General features: G+C 31.2%; 1 protein-coding gene and 1 long non-coding RNA gene across 19 annotated transcripts in view; one reads left to right on the forward strand and one right to left on the reverse strand.

Annotated features, from left to right (window-relative positions):
• Positions 1–19,298, forward strand: part of LOC139430226 (uncharacterized) — a 34,915-nt gene extending 15,617 nt beyond the window's left edge. Inside the window, exon 3 of the long non-coding RNA XR_011640686.1 lies at positions 18,940–19,298. This is a non-coding gene — a long non-coding RNA (uncharacterized lncRNA). The remainder of the gene's footprint in view (positions 1–18,939) is intronic.
• LOC111424868 (Na[+]-driven anion exchanger 1) overlaps positions 1–22,037 on the reverse strand; it is a 34,426-nt gene that overhangs the window by 9,549 nt on the left and 2,840 nt on the right. For 10 of the 18 annotated variants that reach the window (XR_011640685.1, XR_011640684.1, XR_011640682.1 and 7 more), the window contains exons 2-7: positions 10,358–10,450; positions 8,670–8,801; positions 5,234–5,284; positions 4,421–4,891; positions 4,173–4,298; positions 551–625 (exon numbers count right to left, since the gene is read on the reverse strand). Coding sequence is in view for 15 of the 18 variants with exons in the window: in XM_071196903.1 (XP_071053004.1) it covers positions 551–625; positions 4,173–4,298; positions 4,421–4,891; positions 5,234–5,284; positions 8,670–8,801; positions 10,358–10,436 (934 nt within the window). In the remaining 3 variants the exon portion in view is untranslated. Of the gene's footprint in view, positions 1–550; positions 626–1,242; positions 1,306–4,172; positions 4,299–4,420; positions 4,892–5,233; positions 5,285–8,669; positions 8,802–10,357; positions 10,451–18,303; positions 18,831–22,037 lie in introns of those variants that run through there. The other 8 variants (XM_071196905.1, XM_071196898.1, XM_071196896.1 and 5 more) reach the window with 7 other exon arrangements.

Here is a 22,037-nt window from a genome sequence, read left to right on the forward strand (position 1 = left end):
CTGAACAACAACTGAAACTGTAAATTAACACTAGCATTAGAACTAACACTAGACCTAGAACTAGAAACATTCGGGTTTAACGTCTTAAGAGACATACGATTAAACCCGAATGTTTCTAGTTCTACGCCTTCAGTATTAATTCTAGTTTTAGTTTTTGTCCGTTTTAGCTAGGTCCGTTATATCGAGGTTTTACTGTAACTTAATTAATGGAACAACCTTTATAACAAATTAGTAAACGTGGCATAAACTTCAAGGACCTCAATTAACGTTTTAGATAATATGTTAAAAGCGTAGTTCTGCATCGATCACCTTGCCACGGTCTAAAAATAACATCAAGTCTTAAGACTCGCTTGCCCCATAAACCCCTCCGTGCCCATTCATACGGAAGGAGCTCAAGTTCATGCCGCATTTAACACAGGAGCATGTCATAGCCTTGCAAATTCTTGGAAATTAAACACAAACAAGAAGAAAAAAAAACACAAAAAGTAAGGGGGAAACGAATCAAACAAAAAAAAAATAAAAACAAGAAATCGAGGTTGCATAATATTACCTTGTCCTGGAATGGACAAGAATTTTCCATATTCCGGTGATTTTCCGACACTTTCACCGAAAGACGATTCTTCCACTGCAAAAGATAATAACGACTTTGATACCGATTGTTAAATGGAGTGAATTAAAGAGATTTTGTTCAGAAAAGGTGCTTTTTTTTAATTAAAGTAAGTAAGTGAGGTGATCTTAAAGGACTTGAATGTATCCAAGTCTTCGTTTTCATTCATTTTCAATAAGATAACCTCAATAAATTAAATTGTATATACATAGACATCAATCACTGTAAAGCAAAGAAAACAAATTTTCACAATTTTCATAGACAAATGCACTTTAGCTTTCACGGATTAGCCTTTAATCAAAATTTCCCAAGACAACAACGCTATTTTCACGTCTCAAATGGATAAATTAAAGGAGGGAAATAAATTTTAAATCTTACACAAAAGATGGTATACTGGAGTGAGGTTACCCTAGAGGATTGTGAATAAATCTCTCCGTTTTACCTAAAAATATTCTTCGCTATGTTGCGTTATGAATCCGTAATGGTCTGGAAGTAATCCGGTTGAAAGACGCGTATAAAATTAAAAAAATAGGTGCCATAGCAGAGGGAACATTGTGACACACATAAATATAATAAGATAGATATCAGAGATGCTACAAAATATATTGAATAATGTGATTATATGATTATCTGACCTTTTCCGGGATGACTAACTGCTAACCATGTCGTAAATCCCATAACGTGAGTGGAATACTCGGCTGTTTAGAAAACAAAGTTTTTCAGAGAAATAATCTCATTAAAATGTAATATAGTATTTAAATTTCAATTGAAACAAGACACAAATTCACGTTAATCTCGAATTCCATTGGTCAGTTAAACCCAATTTATGTTGTGCACATTTGGCGTTGAACATAAACAGCTGTTACAAGATTAATACGATCTTAGTAAAATTTGAGGAAAAGAACGATCTTTAAACCTAAATTAATCCTATAATTTATTTTTACAGGTTTCACGTGTTCACTTTAATGTTATATTATTATAATATTCAACGTAGTTTTACACCCTATAAGGTACAAACTTGATTCTCTTAGTTGATATTAAATTACTAATGGTTCTCCAGAAACAGTATAAATTACATTGTAGTTTCTATGTAATTTAAGTAATCTTCATCAAAAATTGATTTTACCTGGGAAATTCTAAATGCAAATAACATGCAAATTGGTTTACATTCAAATATCCGCTTCCATTACACACTTATAAACGTACTATTGTTCGTGTTATGGTACGTACAGGTACTATAAAGGCAGAAATAAACAAGCAATTTCGCATTACGATCACAAACGATTTTGTTTAAGTTTTTAGTGTATTTATGACATGCTATACTTCTTGATGGTGTTACGAAAACGTGACAAAGTAGGATGAGAAAATCGTGTTTCTTGGTAGGTGGCAAAAGTTATCAAAAAGTTACCATCAACGTTAACGAAGCTTTCTATCCGGTAATTTATGAACTTTACGGTTAGCTTTACTGAAAATATGACGTGCTTAACTTACAAAGGGAGTGTTTCAAAGGGTTAATATAATTGCATATTTAGAGTACGTTTTAAAGCTTTAAATTTTAATTTTTAATGAGTTCTATTCGATACAGTTTATTGAGAAAATTTTGAGGTGGAACTCAAATTGTGAGTAATCTTGTCACATTAGAGAAATTTGAAGCAGGTGGAGAAATCCTATACTTGTCTTTTAAGAAGGATTGAATCTCATTGCTCCATTGGTAACAGATATTAATGGCAATTCAAGCTACTTAGTTTTAGCCTTCAGCAAAAGTCTAGAATCTCCGTTGGATTCTTCGCAGTCTTCATATCTTACAAGACCGTATAAATATAACGTTTTGTGCTTTGAAATTTGTTTAGTGTACAGGGTGGTTCAAATTCGATGTCCGAATAGGCTAACTCGGAAACTATAAGAGTTAGAAAAAAAGTAGCTTACATGTCATGATCTCGTTTTTCGAGAAACTGCTAATGCCGAAAACCTCATAGCGCTATCGTCTTTTGTTTTTCCCCTAGAGGCCAAAATTGAAAATATCGTAAAACCAATAAGTGCAATTATCTTGGTTATTATTATAGGTGCAGTATTATAACTACGACATTATATGGACACTTTTTTACAGAGAATTTCATGACATAGTCAAAAAAAAATTTTCGGTTTTAGATTTTGAGATATCATGAGAATTTTCGTTTTTTTAAATGGAAACAACCACTGATTATTCGCTTATTAAATTCGTTATTTTTTTCTGATTACAAAAATATAGGGTTCGATAGGTTTATTTCTTATTGTTTTAGAATAAAACTAAAAATAAATCTTTTTTATAAAATTTCCATCTAGTGTCGTCGAGGAAATTAAATTTACAGTTTCCTGTAAGTTACTGTAGGTAAAATTTAAAAAGTTAACAATTAAATACGAAGATAACTTCTGGTATTTAAAAACAAATAATTTTTTAATATGTAACATTCTAAACGTTTTAAAATTTTTGTAATTGGTCTTAAAAACGGGATTTTTAAAGTGACACTTCAGAAAATTTTTGAATACAAACAAATGTTGCTATGTTTATTTGAATTAAAAAAAAAACATATGAGCGCCATCTATCGATAATTTATTAAGTCATTTAAAAATAATATTAAATCGTAATAAACAATGTGAAATAATGCAATCTATTCCAACTTTTGTGTAAAACATATATAGATTAAACAGTTCAACAAATATATTTGTTTCAAATATCAAAAATATGTTTTTTTAATTTTTAGTTATAGAACCGTAATTTACAGGAAACTGTAAATTTAATTTCTTTGGCAACACTAAAAGAAAAGTTTATTTTTAGTTTTATTCTAAAACAATAAGAAATAGACCTGTCAAACCCTATATTTTTGTAATCAGAAAAAAATAACGAATTTATTAAGCGAATAATCAGTGGTTGTTTCCATTTAAAAAAACGAAAATTGTGATAATATCTCAAAATCTAAAACCGACAAAATTTTTTTGACTACGTCATCAAATTCTCCGTAAAAAAGTGTCCATATAATGTCTTAGTTATAATACTCCACCTATAATAATAACCAAGATAATTACATTTGCGGGTTTTACGATATTTTTAATTTTGGCCTCTAGCGGAAAAACAAAAGACGATAACGTTATGAGGTTTCCGGCATTGGCAGTTTCTTAAAAAACGAGATCATGACATGTCAGCTACTTTTCTTCTAACTCTTATAGTTTTCGAGTTAGCCTATTCGGACATCGAATTTGAACCACCCTGTACAATTTATTTAGACAATCTTATGTAATTTGCACGAAATTTAGATTAATTGTTTAATAATATCTTTTGCCACAAACCTCAACTACAACATATGCTATGATGATTTAAGCTGTGATCGTAGATTAAACAAGAAACAACATCACGACGTTTATTTACAGCCAGATAGGACAAATAGTACATTGCCCTAATTAGTAAACTGTACAAATTGCGGTACCGCTCCCAGGACAAATCAACCAACGTTGTAGGATCCTCGCGGGATTTCGGACAAACACAAGCCTTCGATTTCACGTAGCGTAGAGAACAATTGTTCTATCTAACCTGGAATGGCCACATAAGAACCGTTTCGTTTTTGATTCGGCGATATCGTCTCCACCGTTTCCAACTCCACCATTGAGATCCTTCTACTATCCTGGTCGTTTACGCAAGCAAATAATACTGAGTTTTCTGTAAGTGGTTAGTTTCTTAACAAAATATTATGTTATTACTTAAAAAACTTCACATTTATCCACCATATCGTAATTGTATATCGAAAAAAAAATACAAAAAATTTAAATTAAAAAACTTACTTTTTGACGTAGAATAATTTCTTCCTATTTCAGCAAAAGATCTAATAATTGGTAAAACTGGTTTCTTCGTTTGATGTTGGTGTCGATGTCTTCTCAAAAGAGCTTCCCGGACTTTATCTTTTTTATCTAAAGCTAAAGTATTTGCGTTCACCATATTCTCTAAAACCATATCGGCAATTTGATCCACCGAAGTAGCCTCCATATCCAAAAATAACGTCCCATTGAGGAGGAGACTCCTCAATTCGAAGAGGGAGTGCAAAGAAAGCGTGGCGACGTGCGGTTTCGACCATCGATTACCACCTTCTTCGACGTCTTCCTCGAATTTAATCCACCTAGCTGTTTCTTTCCATTCCATATCTTCACCTTCACCCACCAACTCCTCCATTTCTGAGAAAATCGGGTGGGTCTCGTGGGAAGATTCGTCGGCGTCTTCGCCGAGGATGAATTGGACTCTTTGAGCCGGTGGAGTGACTACAAAAAAAACCAACTTAAAATAAAATCTTTAATAAAACTTTTTAAACAAACAATCTTTGAAAAGGGCTGTAGATCCAATCGATATCAGTTTTGTTAAATGTTAGCGAAGGGAGAATGATGTTTCAATACGCTCGATAAAGCGTGTTTTAGTGGAGACAAAAATAGCTACAACACATTGAAGCTTCATCGCCAGCATGAAAAATTAAAAAAAAAGAAAGGTGAGAAAAGGGAAATTGACGTGGTGGTAATGTAAAAAGTTAGTGACGTTAAAAGCGTTTTTAATGTCTCTTAAAAATTAATAAATCAATCAAAAAAAAAAAACAGAAAACCTAGTCTTACATATTTCCCCTTCTTCTGATATGCTGAATTGTCTACGTATACCAAGAAGTTCTGAAAAGTAGCGTTTATCTTAGATTCGAAGCAATGAAAATGTAGAGTTAGAAAATTCCTTCGTTAGAAGTTGTATGTTTGTTATTCAGTACGATGAATGAAATGAGAGAATGGAAACTTTAAATCTTGAAGACCTTAAGAAGGTACTGCTCATATGTGTGAAGGACATTAAATAATTGAGGTATATGAAGATATCTTTTAGGATATCTCTTAATAAAAGAATTACTTACAAAGCAAAACAAAAAGAATGAAGGAATGCTTGGAGGCAGTAAACAGCAAATAGAAGGAAAGATAAAAGTAGCAAAGAATACCACAATGAAGGCCAAGACCATGTATGCCATCATGTAAGGATCCCTAATTAGACCCAACCCAACTTTTTAATTAAAATTAATGCAACACCAATAGAACGTAGACAACCCACCGCAACTATTTAGCATTGCACAAATGCACACTGTAAACTGATTCTCCTGAGAATACAAGGTTACATGGGAACTGTAGTGGACAGAATAATGTAGCCATGAGTACTCTGCCATTAGATTTAAAGGCAATGGATAAAGTTGAGATAAAATTGATTGGCTTTGACATAATAACATTTGCATTTTAAAACATGTAAAGAATCCATTAATTAAAAATGATGTGAAATTAGCCCAACTTATTAATAATAATTTGTACTTTTAGCACATTTAGTTATTGAGTTATACAGGGTGTCCCGTTAAGCGTACGGAGCGGCTGTATCTCAACAACGGTAAGGCCTAGAGGTTTGGGAAAAAAATCTTTATAAGCAAAGTGGGCAAGAGAAATACCTGGAAATTATTTTGAAGTTCGTAATTCGACCGCTAGGGGGCGTAACTGCCATAGAGAAACATAAAATTCCCGCTATCTCAGAAAGTTAGACGATGAGCTATAACTTTGACAACATCATTTAGTAGCTTGGATAATACCGCATCGCTTTTGTTTTGCAATATTTTTCATATCTGTCATAATAAGGGAGGGGGAGGCCAATGCGTTTTCAAATGTTTACATTTTAATATCTCCTGGACCATTCAACCGATTTGAATATTTTTGGTCTTGTTTGAAAGAGCATTTCATGCTCTTTTAAAAGATATTTTCAGTAAGGCCGCTTGGTTTAAAACAAATAAGCTAGAGGGCGTTATCTGCAGCGGTTACATATTTTTGTGATTTTTGAAAAAAAGTTAAATGGAACGGTACTATTTACTTCACAGACCGTTAATCACCATAAAATTTGCTAAATATTAGTGAAAACCGCATCTCGATATCTCCATCCATTCTCGAATTATAAAAGAAAATGTTAAAAATTCGTATATCTTAATCGGATCAAGTTACCTTAGGAAACAAATAAGAGATAACAAAAATTTTATTATCTAGAACCTTCCTTCACACTTTATCCAAGCTTAGAACTGCTTCAAAACTACTTTTGAGGCGTGTTGAAAAGCCAACGGATCAATGAAACATCAACAATGATAATAAAACAAAATTAACCGAAACACTTAGAATAACTTAAATTTTTGGCAAAAATAGCTCACTAATGTTCGAAATGTCTTACATAAACCTCGATGCATTTATTTAATCTAGTCTAAGTCTCTTCCCTGGACATTTTTTACTGGTATTTAGTGTTTTGTCATATTTTCCCTGGTTATTGGTTTTTCTTGAAAAGTCAGGTCGTTTAGTCTACCCAATAGATAAAGGGGTGAAAGCAATGTGGGTTTTGCTCGAACCAAGAATGCATATTATGCAAGTTTACATCAGCTTGTGGACAGATGCTTCATGCATCCATAGCATTTGTGATAAAAGGTTTGGATTTGCCCAAATCATATTTAAAAATCAATGGTAATAGTTCAGTCTGTTATCATAATCGGTATCTGTTAAGGCCTGATGTAAAACAACGTGGTGGAGATATTATTCTCTTGAGAACTCTTGTGGACAATTGTTTTCGGAGTTCCCAGATTATGTGGGATCACATTGCGCACCAATATGATTTACGAATTCATAGAGACGTCTGAATGGGCTACACGTTGCCAGTTTTCCGTAATCGCTAAGTCAATCTTAAAAACACTTCTAGAGAAAATTGTCTTTCTTTGTCGTAATTGCATTGCACATTTTTGCCATGCAGTTGGATCGTATTCGAAACATTGAAAATAAATCATCATACGCTCTATCATACGCTTTTGCGTTAGTAAATGACATGTTTACAGTTACCATGGTAATGTGATTTGTTTTTCTCGATGAGGTAACTGGATCCGATTGATGGCACTCGAGTTTTTAACATTTTCTTTAACTCGAGAACGGGTGGCGATATCGAGATGCGGTTTTCACTAATATGCATGAAATGCTCTTTCAAACAAAACCAAAAATATTCAAATCGGTGGAATGGTCCAGGAGATATTAAAATGTAAACATTTGAAAACGCATTGGCCTCCCCCTCCCTTATTATGACAGATATGAGAAATATCGCAAAACAAAAGCGATGCGGTATTATCCAAGCTATTAAATGATGGTGTCAAAGTTATAGCTCATCGTCTAAGTTTCTGAGATAGCGGCAACTTTATGTTTCTCAATGGCAGTTACGCCCCCTAGCGATCGAATTACGAACTTCAAAATAATTTCCAGCTATTTCTCTTGGTCACTTTGCTTATAAGGATTTTTTTCCCAAACCTCTTGGCCTTACCGTTCTAGAGATACAGCCGCTCCGTACGCTTAACGGGACACCCTGTATATATTTTAATTTAACCGAAATTATTTTTATAGATTAATTTTCTTTGACATTTTATGATACCAAACTTAATTTAATATACTTTGACGATTTCATTAATCGAAAATGTCAAAAGTTAATTTATTCCATAAACTCCCATAAATATTGATTTATTATCTGATAATAACTCTGTAATTTGATGAATTTATTTTTTAATTTTCATTTTGATCGGTTCATAAAATGTAAATGAAACCTTATAAGCCGATTAGTTTTAACGATGCCGATTAACCGGTGGGTGCAAATTCAAAAAATTTGTTCATTAACACGTTTACGTCAAAGTAGATTTGATTTCAATATTAATTGTGTTATAACAAACATAAATCTGTGTCATGTTTGTTTGTTGTTTGTGTTTTAGTACATCGAAATGTTTCATCAATGCTACTTCATTAACTGTATTGAAATGTTAAAATTGATATGAAAATCAATCGGCGAAATGGCGTGGTTATTTTAAAATAACGCGGAGAGGGTGGTATTTGTTTTCCCAAGTGGAAAGAAATCAATAAATGAAGCTGAACTTCACTTCGTTCAGTTTTAAACAATTCGATAAAGAGGAGGAAGTGGAATTTAAAGTTCTGGACGTGAAAGTTTAAGAAAATTTATGGTTTTAATTCTTACTTGGTCGTTCATCATCAGTCCCATCATGAACAGAAGAGCTTCTGTGGTGATGTTTGTGCGAATGTCTTCTATGGGAATGCCTCCGTTCCCCTGGCACATGGACTCCGACAAAGACTGAATGAGCTCTATGTCCTGAAACAAGATAAGAATATCTTTGTAACTTTTTCATAAATATATTTATTTATGATATTTTCGCTGTGAACTAGGATACACATTTTATACAGTATTTGAACACTAAAAGGATTTTCTCTAGGAAGCGTAAAAGTCACACACCAACGATATATTCTCATTTTCACGTCCGGGTGATTTTTGTTGGGGAATTATAGAACACCAGAGGTTTTCATCAGAGTGTTTTCACGTGGGGGAGACTAAGAAAATCGTTCCTAAGCAGTTTTACTAGTCTGTAAGTTTCGGCGCTGCCACTGAACCCTTAATGGGAGCTTTGCGTCCAAATCGATAGGTCGACGTTCCCAGTTCGTGGAAAATGGAACGGCAGGGGTTCGTCCCAAATTGATACTAAAACTTTTCTCTTTCAGGTGATAACACCAACAAGATTTTTTTGTTTCACTTCAAGAAATTTTTTCGCTCCCCCAAATTCGAAATAAATTCTAATTTTGTGTTTATGTTTTATGTATACAATGGAATAAGAAGTCATATTTATAAATTTATGATGTTTGGGTTCATTTTATGGCATCTTCCTTTCTAAACATCATTTATTCATTGGGCCTTGTGATTTCAGCGTTGAGTGTAGGGTATTGTTACATAGAAAAAGGGAAATAATCTGATGGATTTTGTGATTTATTAGAAATGGTTGGAAACGAGTTCGAGCTGAAATAATAAAGCAACACAACTTTGCCAAAGGCTGTAAAAGCATTTCCAGTGACTTGAAAAATATAGAACCCTTTGACTTAATTATACAATTTCTCCTCAAAGAAAATTTTCATATTTCCGTTACTTTTACATCAAAGAATTTGGCCAAGTTACAAGAATTTAAAAATTTTAATGAAAATTTAGTTATGTTAAAATAATTAATGTTGAAATGAAATATTTGGTGGAAGCGATGATCAAGTATTTGTCTTCAATTTAATTTTATAACATTTTGTGTTTTAACTTTGATTGAAGTTATGATAAAGAGATGAAACAACTCAATTTTTATAACCCCCATAATTTCATAGATACGATTTTTTTAAACTTGTTCATATCCGAGAAAAGTTCATTTTTATTCAAGCGGACTTTCATCCGACCTGTTTGTTAAGGTACATTATGAAGGCTTCGGTTTTTATCGATCTACAAAAAAACTAAAAGTGTTCTCGGTATTGCTGTTATATTTTGGGAAACCCTTCGACAAACTTTGTTTGTCGAGCAAATAGGCGTCACCAATAAGTATTCCTGTCGTATCCTGCCGATATCAATACCGCTCGGAGATGGCGTGCAACGACAACCTAAATTAAGGCTAAAAGGGAAGCCGTATTTACATCGTTATTCAACGTGGTTATGACAATATTTGCAATAATCTTTAAATGGTCTTTTCAAAAAGGTCGTGAACGAGAATTCATATGTATGCAAGCTTATTCTTGAACATATGGAAACGTAAAAGTTCCAGTTACATAAATATTTTTATTATTTTCTTGTTTTAGTTTTTGAAAGGATGTATTGCGAAATTTCAAGTAACACTTAAGATAGTTTACCTTCAAAGTCTTTCTCGTCGAAAGTTTGTGCGGATTTCTGTGCGCCCGGATCAATTGGAGCCTCATCCTGTGGATCCATATCACCTCACGAATCTAAAAGTTAAAAGAAAAAATATTAAAAACTAAATTTAAAGTATCATGGAAGTCAATATTACTAGACTCTGTAATATAACCGGAACCTAATCGTAACATTGAACAGAATTACAAAGGATTCATTGTATTCAATGTTATGCATAGGCATTTCAATGTCTTTAGTACAACGGTTGCTGATGATAACGAGTTCACAATTAGACTAAAGCTGAGTTCATGTTCAATGTATATGGATCTTTGTATTCAGATTTCATCTGTTCATACAACAACGATGCTTTACGAAGAAAAAAGTTTTATAATCATTTTAGATTACAATTGTTATATTTACATTAAAAGTTGCGTGATGATTAAACACCAAATTGGATCAAATTATTTGAAAATTGTTACTATATACTATCTTACTAAATATAGCAAATCGGACTAAATCGTATAAATTAGTTTTCGGTCGAGTCTAAACAATTATGTGATATAAACCAGATGCGAGAGCTGATTTCCATTGGAATAAACTTAACACAATAGAACTTTTATGGTCGAATTGTTTCAACCACAATTGTTAACTAATTCATGTTCAATCGATAATCATTTTTGTACTAATTTTTAAAATTTAAAGTGTAAATTTTATAACAACACCATATCTAGTGTTACAACACAGAATCCATACAATTACTTCGTAAAAAGAAGCCTTACTTCATTAAATACCTATCTGAAGTGACTTTAGCTCCTGAAATTGGAGGTCAGCAAAATTAGAGGTCGCTTTGTACTCGATTCTCTTTGAAACTTATTATCTTTCAGTCAATCTTCTTTGTTTTGTGTACTTTGGGTAAATTAATCTCATCCCCGTTTGTTTACTTAACCTGTAACACCAAGAGACGTCGCGTTCATTTAAAGTTCAAGATTAATCGGGTTATTAGTTACTAATGTCTTAATCGATAAAGATAAAACCGGAATTAGATGATTGCCACAACTGATTAATACAGAACCTCCGGCTATAAATGACAAATCGATCGATTAGATATGAATAATGAATCAATTGTCTTAGTACATGACCTATTTCTAGGATTTGATAAAATAAATAAAGTTGTTATTGGAAAATACTCGTGACTGGATATGTCGATAACATTTGAACTTTTATAAATGTTCTCTTTTTAATTGATTCATAAAAAAACGTGTTTGATTTATTAGAAGAAAGAAATGGTTAAAAAAAAGTTTGTAAATACAAAATTTACGAATTTGCATCAGTCATATTAAATGTAGAATTTATATTCTCAAAAACCAGAAACAGCTAAACCTTTAATTGCAAATATAGGTTTCATTATTTCCATAACCAGAAATTACAGCATTTTGGAATTACTCTGGATACTTCGAGTGAGTCCTTTAATACATTCTCTTTAAGAGTAGATACTGCTGACAAAAGACTAAATACTTCTTAAAGATGACTGCATACTGCTGGTACAAGACTAAATAGTGTTAATTATCACTTGTAACTGCCTACATACTATTGGCAGAAAATAAGGTACATTAGATAACCAGATAGTGCTTAGAGAAGTCTAAATACTGCTTATAGCAGACTATTTCCTGTTGGCAGAAGACTTGACATTACTTGTAGATGACTATATACTATTCGCAGAAGATTAGGACTAGATACTAGTAATGGAAGAGCAGATACTAAGATAAAGTGAGACTAAGATATGGTCATAATTTAATATGAAGGCATGTATCATTTTAAAGAGGATTTATCTTCAATTTGATTTATTGTGGTTAAAGTATAATTAATCCTTATATTAGTAATAATTTAAAGTTTCTAAGGTTTATAATTATCGCCAAAAAAATAATTTCAAGCGAACATAATTTTAAAATGTTACAGAATTAAGAAATAAATTTTACGTTCCATTCAAGTTGTACAAACAACTTCCACGAATTCTTGGAATTATTAATGAATGATTCATGCTGTAAGTCGGATTTCGCTCCAACATTAATCCATCAAAACAAGTAAATTATTAAAATCCCATCCATTACAATAACCGAATTAAGAACTAAAAGCTCTTTGTTTAGACAAAGCTCTACAACGTTGTATCATTTTGTAATACTTTTTGTATCTACTTCCTGACATTGATGGAACGTGTTTGTTTTACATCTATCTCGGACTAAGGAACAAATTAATTCGATTAAACACTCGACTAAAATTACATTAATCGAATTAATTTGGTAAAGTTAAAATTATCTAAATAAACTTACGTCTTTATCGTATTAGTATCGTTGTAACACAACTCTTTACCTGGAATACATTAAATTTTCATGTCGTATTCCGTGCTGATATAGATTCCGTGTAAAGCGATTTGACCTCTCTTTGTACGTATTATGTTTGAATGATTTCATTGAAAAATTCTAGGTAATCAGATTTACCATTAAAAAAATTGTTTTGAATATCAAATAGAAGTTTCTATTTCTCGAAAATAGAGTTATTTTATGTTGCCGGATTGAAAATGGAATAAAAATGTATTCCCTGAGGTTGCAGTGAAATTCGATATAGAACCTAGAGATAGATCCAATTCTAAATCTCGAAGAATTTTTTAATCTTCCAAAATAACCGTATCGAATCGTTTTATTCCCCCTTGAACAAGTTTGCGCCGTACATTGCGACCAATTCAATTTGCCAATTTGAGAGGCCCGTACATTGTGTCAACACACATAGATGAGATCGTCAGGGCAATTTTTTATTCGTCGTCGTTTCGTACATGTTGATTCAATTTTCACCATTCTTCCTGCCACAACGTTTAATATTCGACCTCTTTTTATCGTCGCAATTTCTCGTCGTTTGCACACAATTTGTAGCGAGAATGTATTCGTTTTGACTATTTCGCAGACGCAATTGTTCCTAACAATACGAAAAATTGGATAATCGTTGCAATTATTCAATCTGCTTAAGAAAATTTTTGTCGGAATTAGCTAGTTTTCTTTTACTTTTACACTTTACTCGTGTTGGTCATTTAAATATCAAGGAGATAGATTTTTATCTTGTAATTCGTTAATTTAGAACTCTAAATGAACTAGAAACATTCGGATTTAGCCGTCTTAAGAGACGTGAGGCTACACCCGAATGTTTCTAATTCTAGGTCTAGTGATAGTTTTAGTACTGGAACTAAAACTAGAACTATCACTAGACCTAGAACTAGAATCATTCGGGTTTAGCCGTCTTGAGAGACTTGCGGCTAAACCCGAATGTTTCTAGTTCTAGGTCTAGTGTTAGTTCTAGTTTTAGTTCCAGCACTAAAGATAGCACTTGACATAGAACTAGAATCATTTGGGTTTAGCCGCACGTCTCTCAAGACGACTAAACCCGAATGATTCTAGTTCTAGGTCTTGTGTTAGTTCTAGTGATAGTGCTAGTGTAAAACTAGAACTAACACTAGACCGAGAACTAGAAACATTTGGGTTTAGCCGCAAGTCTCTCAAGACGGCTAAACCCGAATGATTCTAGTTCCAGGTCTTGTGTTAGCTCTAGTGATAGTGTTAGTGTAAAACTACAACTAACACTAGGCCGAGAACTAGAAACATTCGGATTTAGCCGCACGTCTCTCAAGACGGCTAAACCCGAATGATTCTAGTTCTAGGTCTTGTCTTAGTTCTAGTCATACTGCCAGTATGAAACTTTCTAGTTCTAGGTCTAGTGTTAGTTCTAGTCTTAACTGATATTCAGCGCTGACGTCACGAACGGACCTTCGAGATATAAATATAAAGCCAAGTAGACTAAAAGCAGCGTTATGAATAGCTGTCCGAATTTGTTTGCATTAAATTTTTTCATATAACAGACTTTTGGTTATAACAGACACTGTATTCGCAATATTAATCCGTTGCATCGAGATTTTACTGTACTTTTATTATACAATTTATTTGTTTAAGGCACTCAATAGATGTTTATCAATTTATCAATAACCTACTATAATTAATAATAACAACGCTTGCGATCAAGATAAACCGCTATGTTTACTGTGGGTAAGTTAAAAATGTAGAACGCGAGATTGTCGATATGTTGGTGAACTTTGGATGTTATGCAGAGAGAAATAGCGCAACTCGTTCGTAGTTGAAGAGCGTGTGTGACATGAATATAAAAATTGATATGAAAAATGCTTCCTGAACGTTTTTTTAATTTTATACGTGATATATCTATTGTCTAAAAAAATGTTGTTTATGATCGATTATGATGTAAAATGCGTTACCCCACAAAAAAGGCATCCACTTCGACACAATAACAAAAAGTAAACATCAAATTTCGGCTCGTGCTGATATTTTTATATGAAATTATCTCTATTGCTCATAGGATCTAATATAATTGATTAAAAAATCAACTAAAAATAGATCTAATATTAAAAAAATCAATCAGGTTTTATTAATTTAATTCATCGCTTCATTAAGTTATTTAAATTTAATTTAAATTAATCGTTTACATTGGTTATTGAATAAACAGCAAAATAAATGAATTGCAAAATGATTAAATATTTCCAGAAAAAAACAAGTTAATTACTATATTATGTCAATATAATTATATTCATTTTAGCTCATTGTTCTCAAAAACATCTAATAAAGATTAACTAAAATCCGCACGAAGCACGTTTTAAAAAAAAATAAAGGTTTAACGACCTCGGAAGCTGTAACTTATTTGTAAATTAAGAAATATTACTGGCCACATCCTTTTCAAATTAAAGAATGATCGTATATTAAAACAATTTAACACGAAATAACGAAATTAGAATTATAGAAGTGATTATTATTTAATTAAACTACTTAAAATGTAAGTTCTAATTAAATAAATTTTAGTGTCGAATTATTTTATTGTCCACTGTGCTTATCACAATGCCCTATAAAATAATTTGTAAGATTTAAGATTGACCTTCAAACGATTCAAATTGCAGTGTAATAATATTATAGTGAGTCAGAAATAGACGAGGAACCAATCGAAAACGTGATTTCGAACAATCTGCAGATGATTTGGAACAACCCGGAAATTCGGGACTTCCACAGATCGCAAAAACACATTGCGAAACAGAATCAAACCCTCTCTAATACACATTGATTTTAATTGGAATGGAAAAGGGTGACACAAATCTTTGCACACTAATTTATAAAAATATTTCAAAAAGTGATTGAGATATTAAGTTGAAATAAAAACCATTTTATGTGCACCAAAAATAATTCTTTCGTTCCTATATATTTCGATAATACGACATTTTAAATTAACTCGGTTAATTACATTAAGATGCAATTTTGTATAACCGTATCTCAAGAATGAATTGAGATATCATCATAAAATAAGAAGCATTTTAAAGCAAATTTATTTAATATTTATCCAGTTAAAAAATATTCCTTTATTCCGCTAATTTTGGATGTTATGATTTTTTTAGTACATCTCTGCATATTCATTTAACACCTTACTTAAAAGAATCATATCTGTCAAAGTAATTAAGATATTAAGATGCAATAAAAGCCATTTTTTAGTAAATTTAATCCAGTTTTAGCACTTCAAAAATAATTCGTTCCTAAAATATCCCGGTGTACGATTTTTTTCATTCAACCTTGTTATTATTAATTCATGTTTAATGATAAAAATGCAATATGTAACATTGCCTATCAAAAACAAAATTAAGATACAATTATAAACTAAAATCGCACAAAATTTTCAAGGATGAAGTCCGTTTTTAAAAATCTCTTTTAGTTTTTGAGATACAAATTTTTAAATAAATCGAAATTTTTTTAAGGATTTAAGTTTATCTTTAATGATTGATGTTTAAATGATCTTATAATATATCTTTATGATTTTATCATCAATTATCAATTAAAGCATCTACTTTGTAATGGAATAATCCGTTTTAAAAAATCTGGTCTAGTTTTAAAGATAAACCTTTTAACTAAATTTTAAGAAATTTCTGTAAAATCGAATTCGTGATAATTCTTTATGATATCGACATCAATTATAAATTAAACCCTCTACTTGTCAATGATGAAGACCGCTTTCAAATATCTCTTTTAATTTTTGAGATAAAATTTTTTTAAGTCATTCGAAATTTTCTATAAAATCAGGTTTTCTTGGGTTATCTTCAAAAATTGATGCTTAAATGATCTTATAATACATCTTGATAATTTTATCATCAATTATCAATTAAAGCATCTACTTTTTAATGGAATAATCCGTTTTAAAAAATCTGGTCTAGTTTTAAAGATAAAACTTTTAACTAAATTTTAAGAAATTTCTGTAAAATCGAATTCGTGATAATTCTTTATGATATCGACATCAATTATAAATTAAACCCTCTACTTGTCAATGATGAAGACCGCTTTCAAATATCTCTTTTAGTTTTTGAGATAAATTTTTTTTAAATTATTCGAAATTTTCTATAAAATCAGGTTTTCTTGGGTTATCTTCAAAAATTGATGCTTAAATGATCTTATAATACATCTTTATAATTTTATCATCAATTATCAATTAAAGCATCTACTTTTTAATAGAATAATCCGTTTTAAAAAATCTGGTCTAGTTTCAAAGATAAAACTTTTAACTAAATTTTAAGAAATTTCTGTAAAATCGAATTCGTGATAATTCTTTATGATATCGACATCAATTATAAATTAAACCCTCTACTTGTCAATAATGAAGACCGCTTTCAAATATCTCTTTTAGTTTTTGAGATAAATTTTTTTTAAATCATTCGAAATTTTCTATAAAATCAGGTTTTCTTGGGTTATCTTCAAAAATTGATGCTTAAATGATCTTATAATACATCTTTATAATTTTATCATCAATTATCAATTAAAGCATCTACTTTTTAATAGAATAATCCGTTTTAAAAAATCTGGTCTAGTTTTAAAGATAAAACTTTTAACTAAATTTTAAGAAATTTCTGTAAAATCTAATTCGTGATAATTCTTTATGATATCGACATCAATTATAAATTAAACCCTCTACTTGTCAATGATGAAGACCGCTTTCAAATATCTCTTTTAGTTTTTGAGATAAAATTTTTTTAAATCATTCGAAATTTTCTATAAAATCAGGTTTTTTTGGGTTATCTTTAAAAATTGATGCTTAAATGATCTTATAATTCATCTTTATAATTTTATCATCAATTATCAATTAAAGCATCTACTTTTTAATAGAATAATCCGTTTTAAAAAATCTGGTCTAGTTTCAAAGATAAAACTTTTAACTCAATTTTAAGAAATTTCTGTAAAATCGAATTCGTGATAATTCTTTATGATATCGACATCAATTATAAATTAAACCCTCTACTTGTCAATGATGAAGACCGCTTTCAAATATCTCTTTTAGTTTTTGAGATAAAATTTTTTTAAATCATTCGAAATTTTCTATAAAATCAGGTTTTCTTGGGTTATCTTCAAAAATTGATGCTTAAATGATCTTATAATACATCTTTATAATTTTATCATCAATTATCAATTAAAGCATCTACTTTTTAATGGAATAATCCGTTTTAAAAAATCTGGTCTAGTTTTAAAGATAAAACTTTTAACTAAATTTTAAGAAATTTCTGTAAAATCGAATTCGTGATAATTCTTTATGATATCGACATCAATTATAAATTACACCCTCTACTTGTCAATGATGAAGACCGCTTTCAAATATCTCTTTTAATTTTTGAGATAAAATTTTTTTAAATTATTCGAAATTTTCTATAAAATCAGGATTTCTTGGGTTATCTTTAAAAATTGATGCTTAAATGATCTTATAATACATCTTTATAATTTTATCATCAATTATCAATTAAAGCATCTACTTTTTAATGAACTAATAATTAAAAAAAAACAAGTGTAGTTATTGAGATACAAATGCAAAAATTACTTACACTTCAATTCGTTAAATTCACAATTATTCTCAATTTTCCTTTAATTAATTTTAGATTGAAACCAAAAACGTTCACTAAAAACTTTTATTGTTTTCTCGTCTACTACAATTAAATTAATGAACAATTTTTTTAATATGCCACGAACCACACTCGACAGTGTTCACGCACTAACTACTCATAGGTAGTTCACCAAATAGAATTAAAACGTCTCTTTACGAAACCAACACGATAAAATCGGTGAACTTTGTGATATGCTCCGGTTGGTTGAGAGCGCATTTACTATTCCTTTACTTTATAGGTAAAATTTAACGTAAAATGTAATATTAGCCCTCATTTAAAATTTACTTACTTTTTAAACTCGCACCTAAAAGGAGCTTACCCAATTTATTAAATTTTTAACATTTTTCAATCACGCGAATACGAAAGTGCTTTAAATGATAAATTTGTTAAAAATAAATTATTTGTTTCGATCAATAATCCGCTTTGTTATAATGAACACGAGTGCGTAAGTCTTAAAGTACGTGACGACAATATTTATAAGAACGTTTTATTATCATGTACTTAATATCAATTTATAAATTTATCACAAATCGAGAACATTACAGAAAATTTATTAATATATTATCTTGTTTGCAGAATCATTCCACTGCAAAAGGAACAAACAATGGTGTAATTCATTTTGCGATATTCGACCGGAGATATTATCTTGTATTGTTAAATTATATAAAGTTTACAATTAGATAAAAGGTTTCATATAAATGTGTGTAACTCTATGATTCCATTTCAAGGTGATTGAGAATGATTGCGAGACTGGTTTTGGTTCTATCCGGTCGTTTTTGGTTTAGACATAATGATAAGCCAATAAAAAATAATTAGACGATTACGATTGGGTTTATCTCTTCGCCGATTATTATGAATAATGCTGAATATTTTGTAACTATGCCACGACCGTGATTTATATTTTCGGTATTTTCAATTATAAAATAGGATATTAGTAATTAGCTGATAATTTTTTGTTTAATTTATTAACTAAGATAGTTTAACACTAAATATTTTCCAGTTTGTTTACCTTTTCATATTATAAATTTAGAATATCAACAGATAGTTTAAATCGACCTTGCTACAGTCTATAAATATTTTCGTAAAATTTGTCTGCCAAGCAAAATACAAAATTCAAACAAAAATGACAATAAAATCATTTAAATTTATAACATAAATTATTTTTTAATTTACTAACTTAATTAGTTTTTTATTAAATTTTGCACCAAAACATGAAATTGAAATCGTTCAATTTAAGTATATTCAACAATTCTATAAATATATACATTTAAGTTATTTCTGATGGCATTCCAAATGGAAAAGCGCAAGGTTTCGCTTCTAACTCCCGCATCCTGCATTTCATTCACGTCACTTGAACGTTAAAACCAACGTCACACACCTGAAAAACTATTTAAACCGCTTGACTTGTCGCTTCGGTGCACTTGAGCATCTCCCACATTTATAGATTTTTCACTTTTTTTCTTTTATTGAACAAGGGTTTAAACCGCCGAGATTAAATCCGGCTCGCTTTGTACATAACGCAATGAGTTTCCTTCCTATTTTATCAGAAATCCTTTTGTTCAAGACACTTTTTTAAATTAACGACATTTCCTTTTATCAAAAAAGATTTAAAAGGATTAAACGTCGGATTCTAATGTTAAAGGCGCAAATCGTAATGGAAGTCAATAAATTTCGGCACTAGAACCATAAAGTTAAGTGCCAAGGCGTCTACTATTTCATGAAGCTAGTCCATATTTTTTCCACTTTTCAAATTTGATTCATAAACATGCGCAACTTATTAGATGTTAACCCCACAAATCTTTCGATGAAAATATTTTGAACAACCGCTGAATTAAACGTTTTGTTGTTTGGACAGCACCCAAATTTCAAATCTACATACACCCAAGATTCTCAACAAATTTACAATTGATTCTTTTACTATTAAGCAGTGTTGTAAAATACCTGGGTATTTATTTTCAAGGGAAAATTCCCTGGATATATACCCGGGGGTATTTACCCAATTGAGTTGATGGCAGTTTTGCAAGTACTTCAAGAATGCAGAGTCCATTATCGATACACCAAACTTATTTATAACATTTACAAGAATGCTACATTGACGGTAAAATTGCATGAAAGTACTGACCGAATACCCATTGGGCATGGGATAAGACAAGGCGATATAATGTTGAACCCAAATTGTTCATCACAGTCCTGGAGAGTGCATTTAAACAACTGGATTTGACCCAAAAAGGTATAAACATTGATGGCAATACCTAAGTAATTTGCGCTACACGGACGATATAGTCCTTATTTCTGATAGTCTTGGAGAGATGAAACTGATGCTGAACATATACAGGAGGCGTCTGCAAGAGTCAGGCAACAAAATTTAGGACAAATCTTGTTCCAAGCTCTAACATCAATATTGCCTTTCCATGTTTTGACGTAGTGATTGCGTTTTGAACCTCACTGATTGATATAGGTTCCATGACACTATCCTTTCTTTGGTGTGATGCACTGCTGTCTATTTCCAAATCAGTTTCTATGCTTCATAGGTTTTGGAAATAATTTTTCTAAATGTCATTCACTTCATTCTCACATATTATTTTTCCTGTTCCATCTCAGCATAGAGCTGTGGGCGCTTTGTGCCTTTGTCTTAACTGTCTAACAAATTTATACACATTTCTGGTGTTATTATCTTTAAAGTGTATTATGACATATATTTCAAGAAAGTTTCTTTAGAAGATTTCTTTAATGCTTGAAAAACAACTTTGAATGTCCTGAATTGAGTATAAGTCTAATATTAATAACTAAATTCAGTTTTTGTGCTTCATTAATTCTTGTTGTTTGATTCTTTTCTAGTCATATTGCACTTCCATCAAATCCAAGATTCCAAGATCCATGATGAAAATTAAGTAGTTCGTTTAAGATCTTATTATTCTACTTCTTTTATTCAGGTTGTAATCTGTTTTTTACGCATCATTCATGATGTTTTATTAGAGCTGGAAATCCAACTTCCTGGTCTCCCGGGATCTCTTTCTAGCTAATCTTTGATCTCTTGCTGTCTTAATCAGCCAGGTTTCTTGCATTGGAAGTATTCATTAAATTTTTTTATTTTCCCCTAGCACATCTCATGACATCTCCGATTCCACAAAATTCTCTTACAATTTTGTTCCTAACTCTATCTCTTCTTGTCTTTTCCACTATTGCTGTTAAAGTACTCATCTCAGTTGGTTCGCATCGCAGCGGTATATCTTGGCCATGAGGTTCGTGTATCGAGAGATAATAATCAAACAAGCGAACTAAACAGAAGGATGATACTCGCATGGGCAGCCTACAGGAAACTTAGAGACATCTTCATGAGCGATATTCTTGTATATTATTATTATTATATTATAATGTTAAAGTTTCGGAACAGTATGTCATAACCAAAGGAGGAAGCACGCATTGATTGAAAGCTTTTGTTTTCAATCAATGCGTACTTCCTCCTTTGGTTATGACATACGGTTCCGAAACTTTAACATTAACGGTGGCCATTACCAGGAAGCTCAAAGTAACGCAAAGAAAGATGAAGAGGTCGATGCTGGGTGTAACCCTGAGAATGAATACCTACGAAGAAGAACTGGCGTAAATGATGCGGTCAACATTGTGGCAAAGCTCAAATGGAAATGGGCGGATCATCGTCGCAAGAAGGAAGA

Source organism: Onthophagus taurus, chromosome 6 (assembly GCF_036711975.1).
Source record: "Onthophagus taurus isolate NC chromosome 6, IU_Otau_3.0, whole genome shotgun sequence".
NCBI classification, from domain to species: domain Eukaryota; kingdom Metazoa; phylum Arthropoda; class Insecta; order Coleoptera; family Scarabaeidae; genus Onthophagus; species Onthophagus taurus.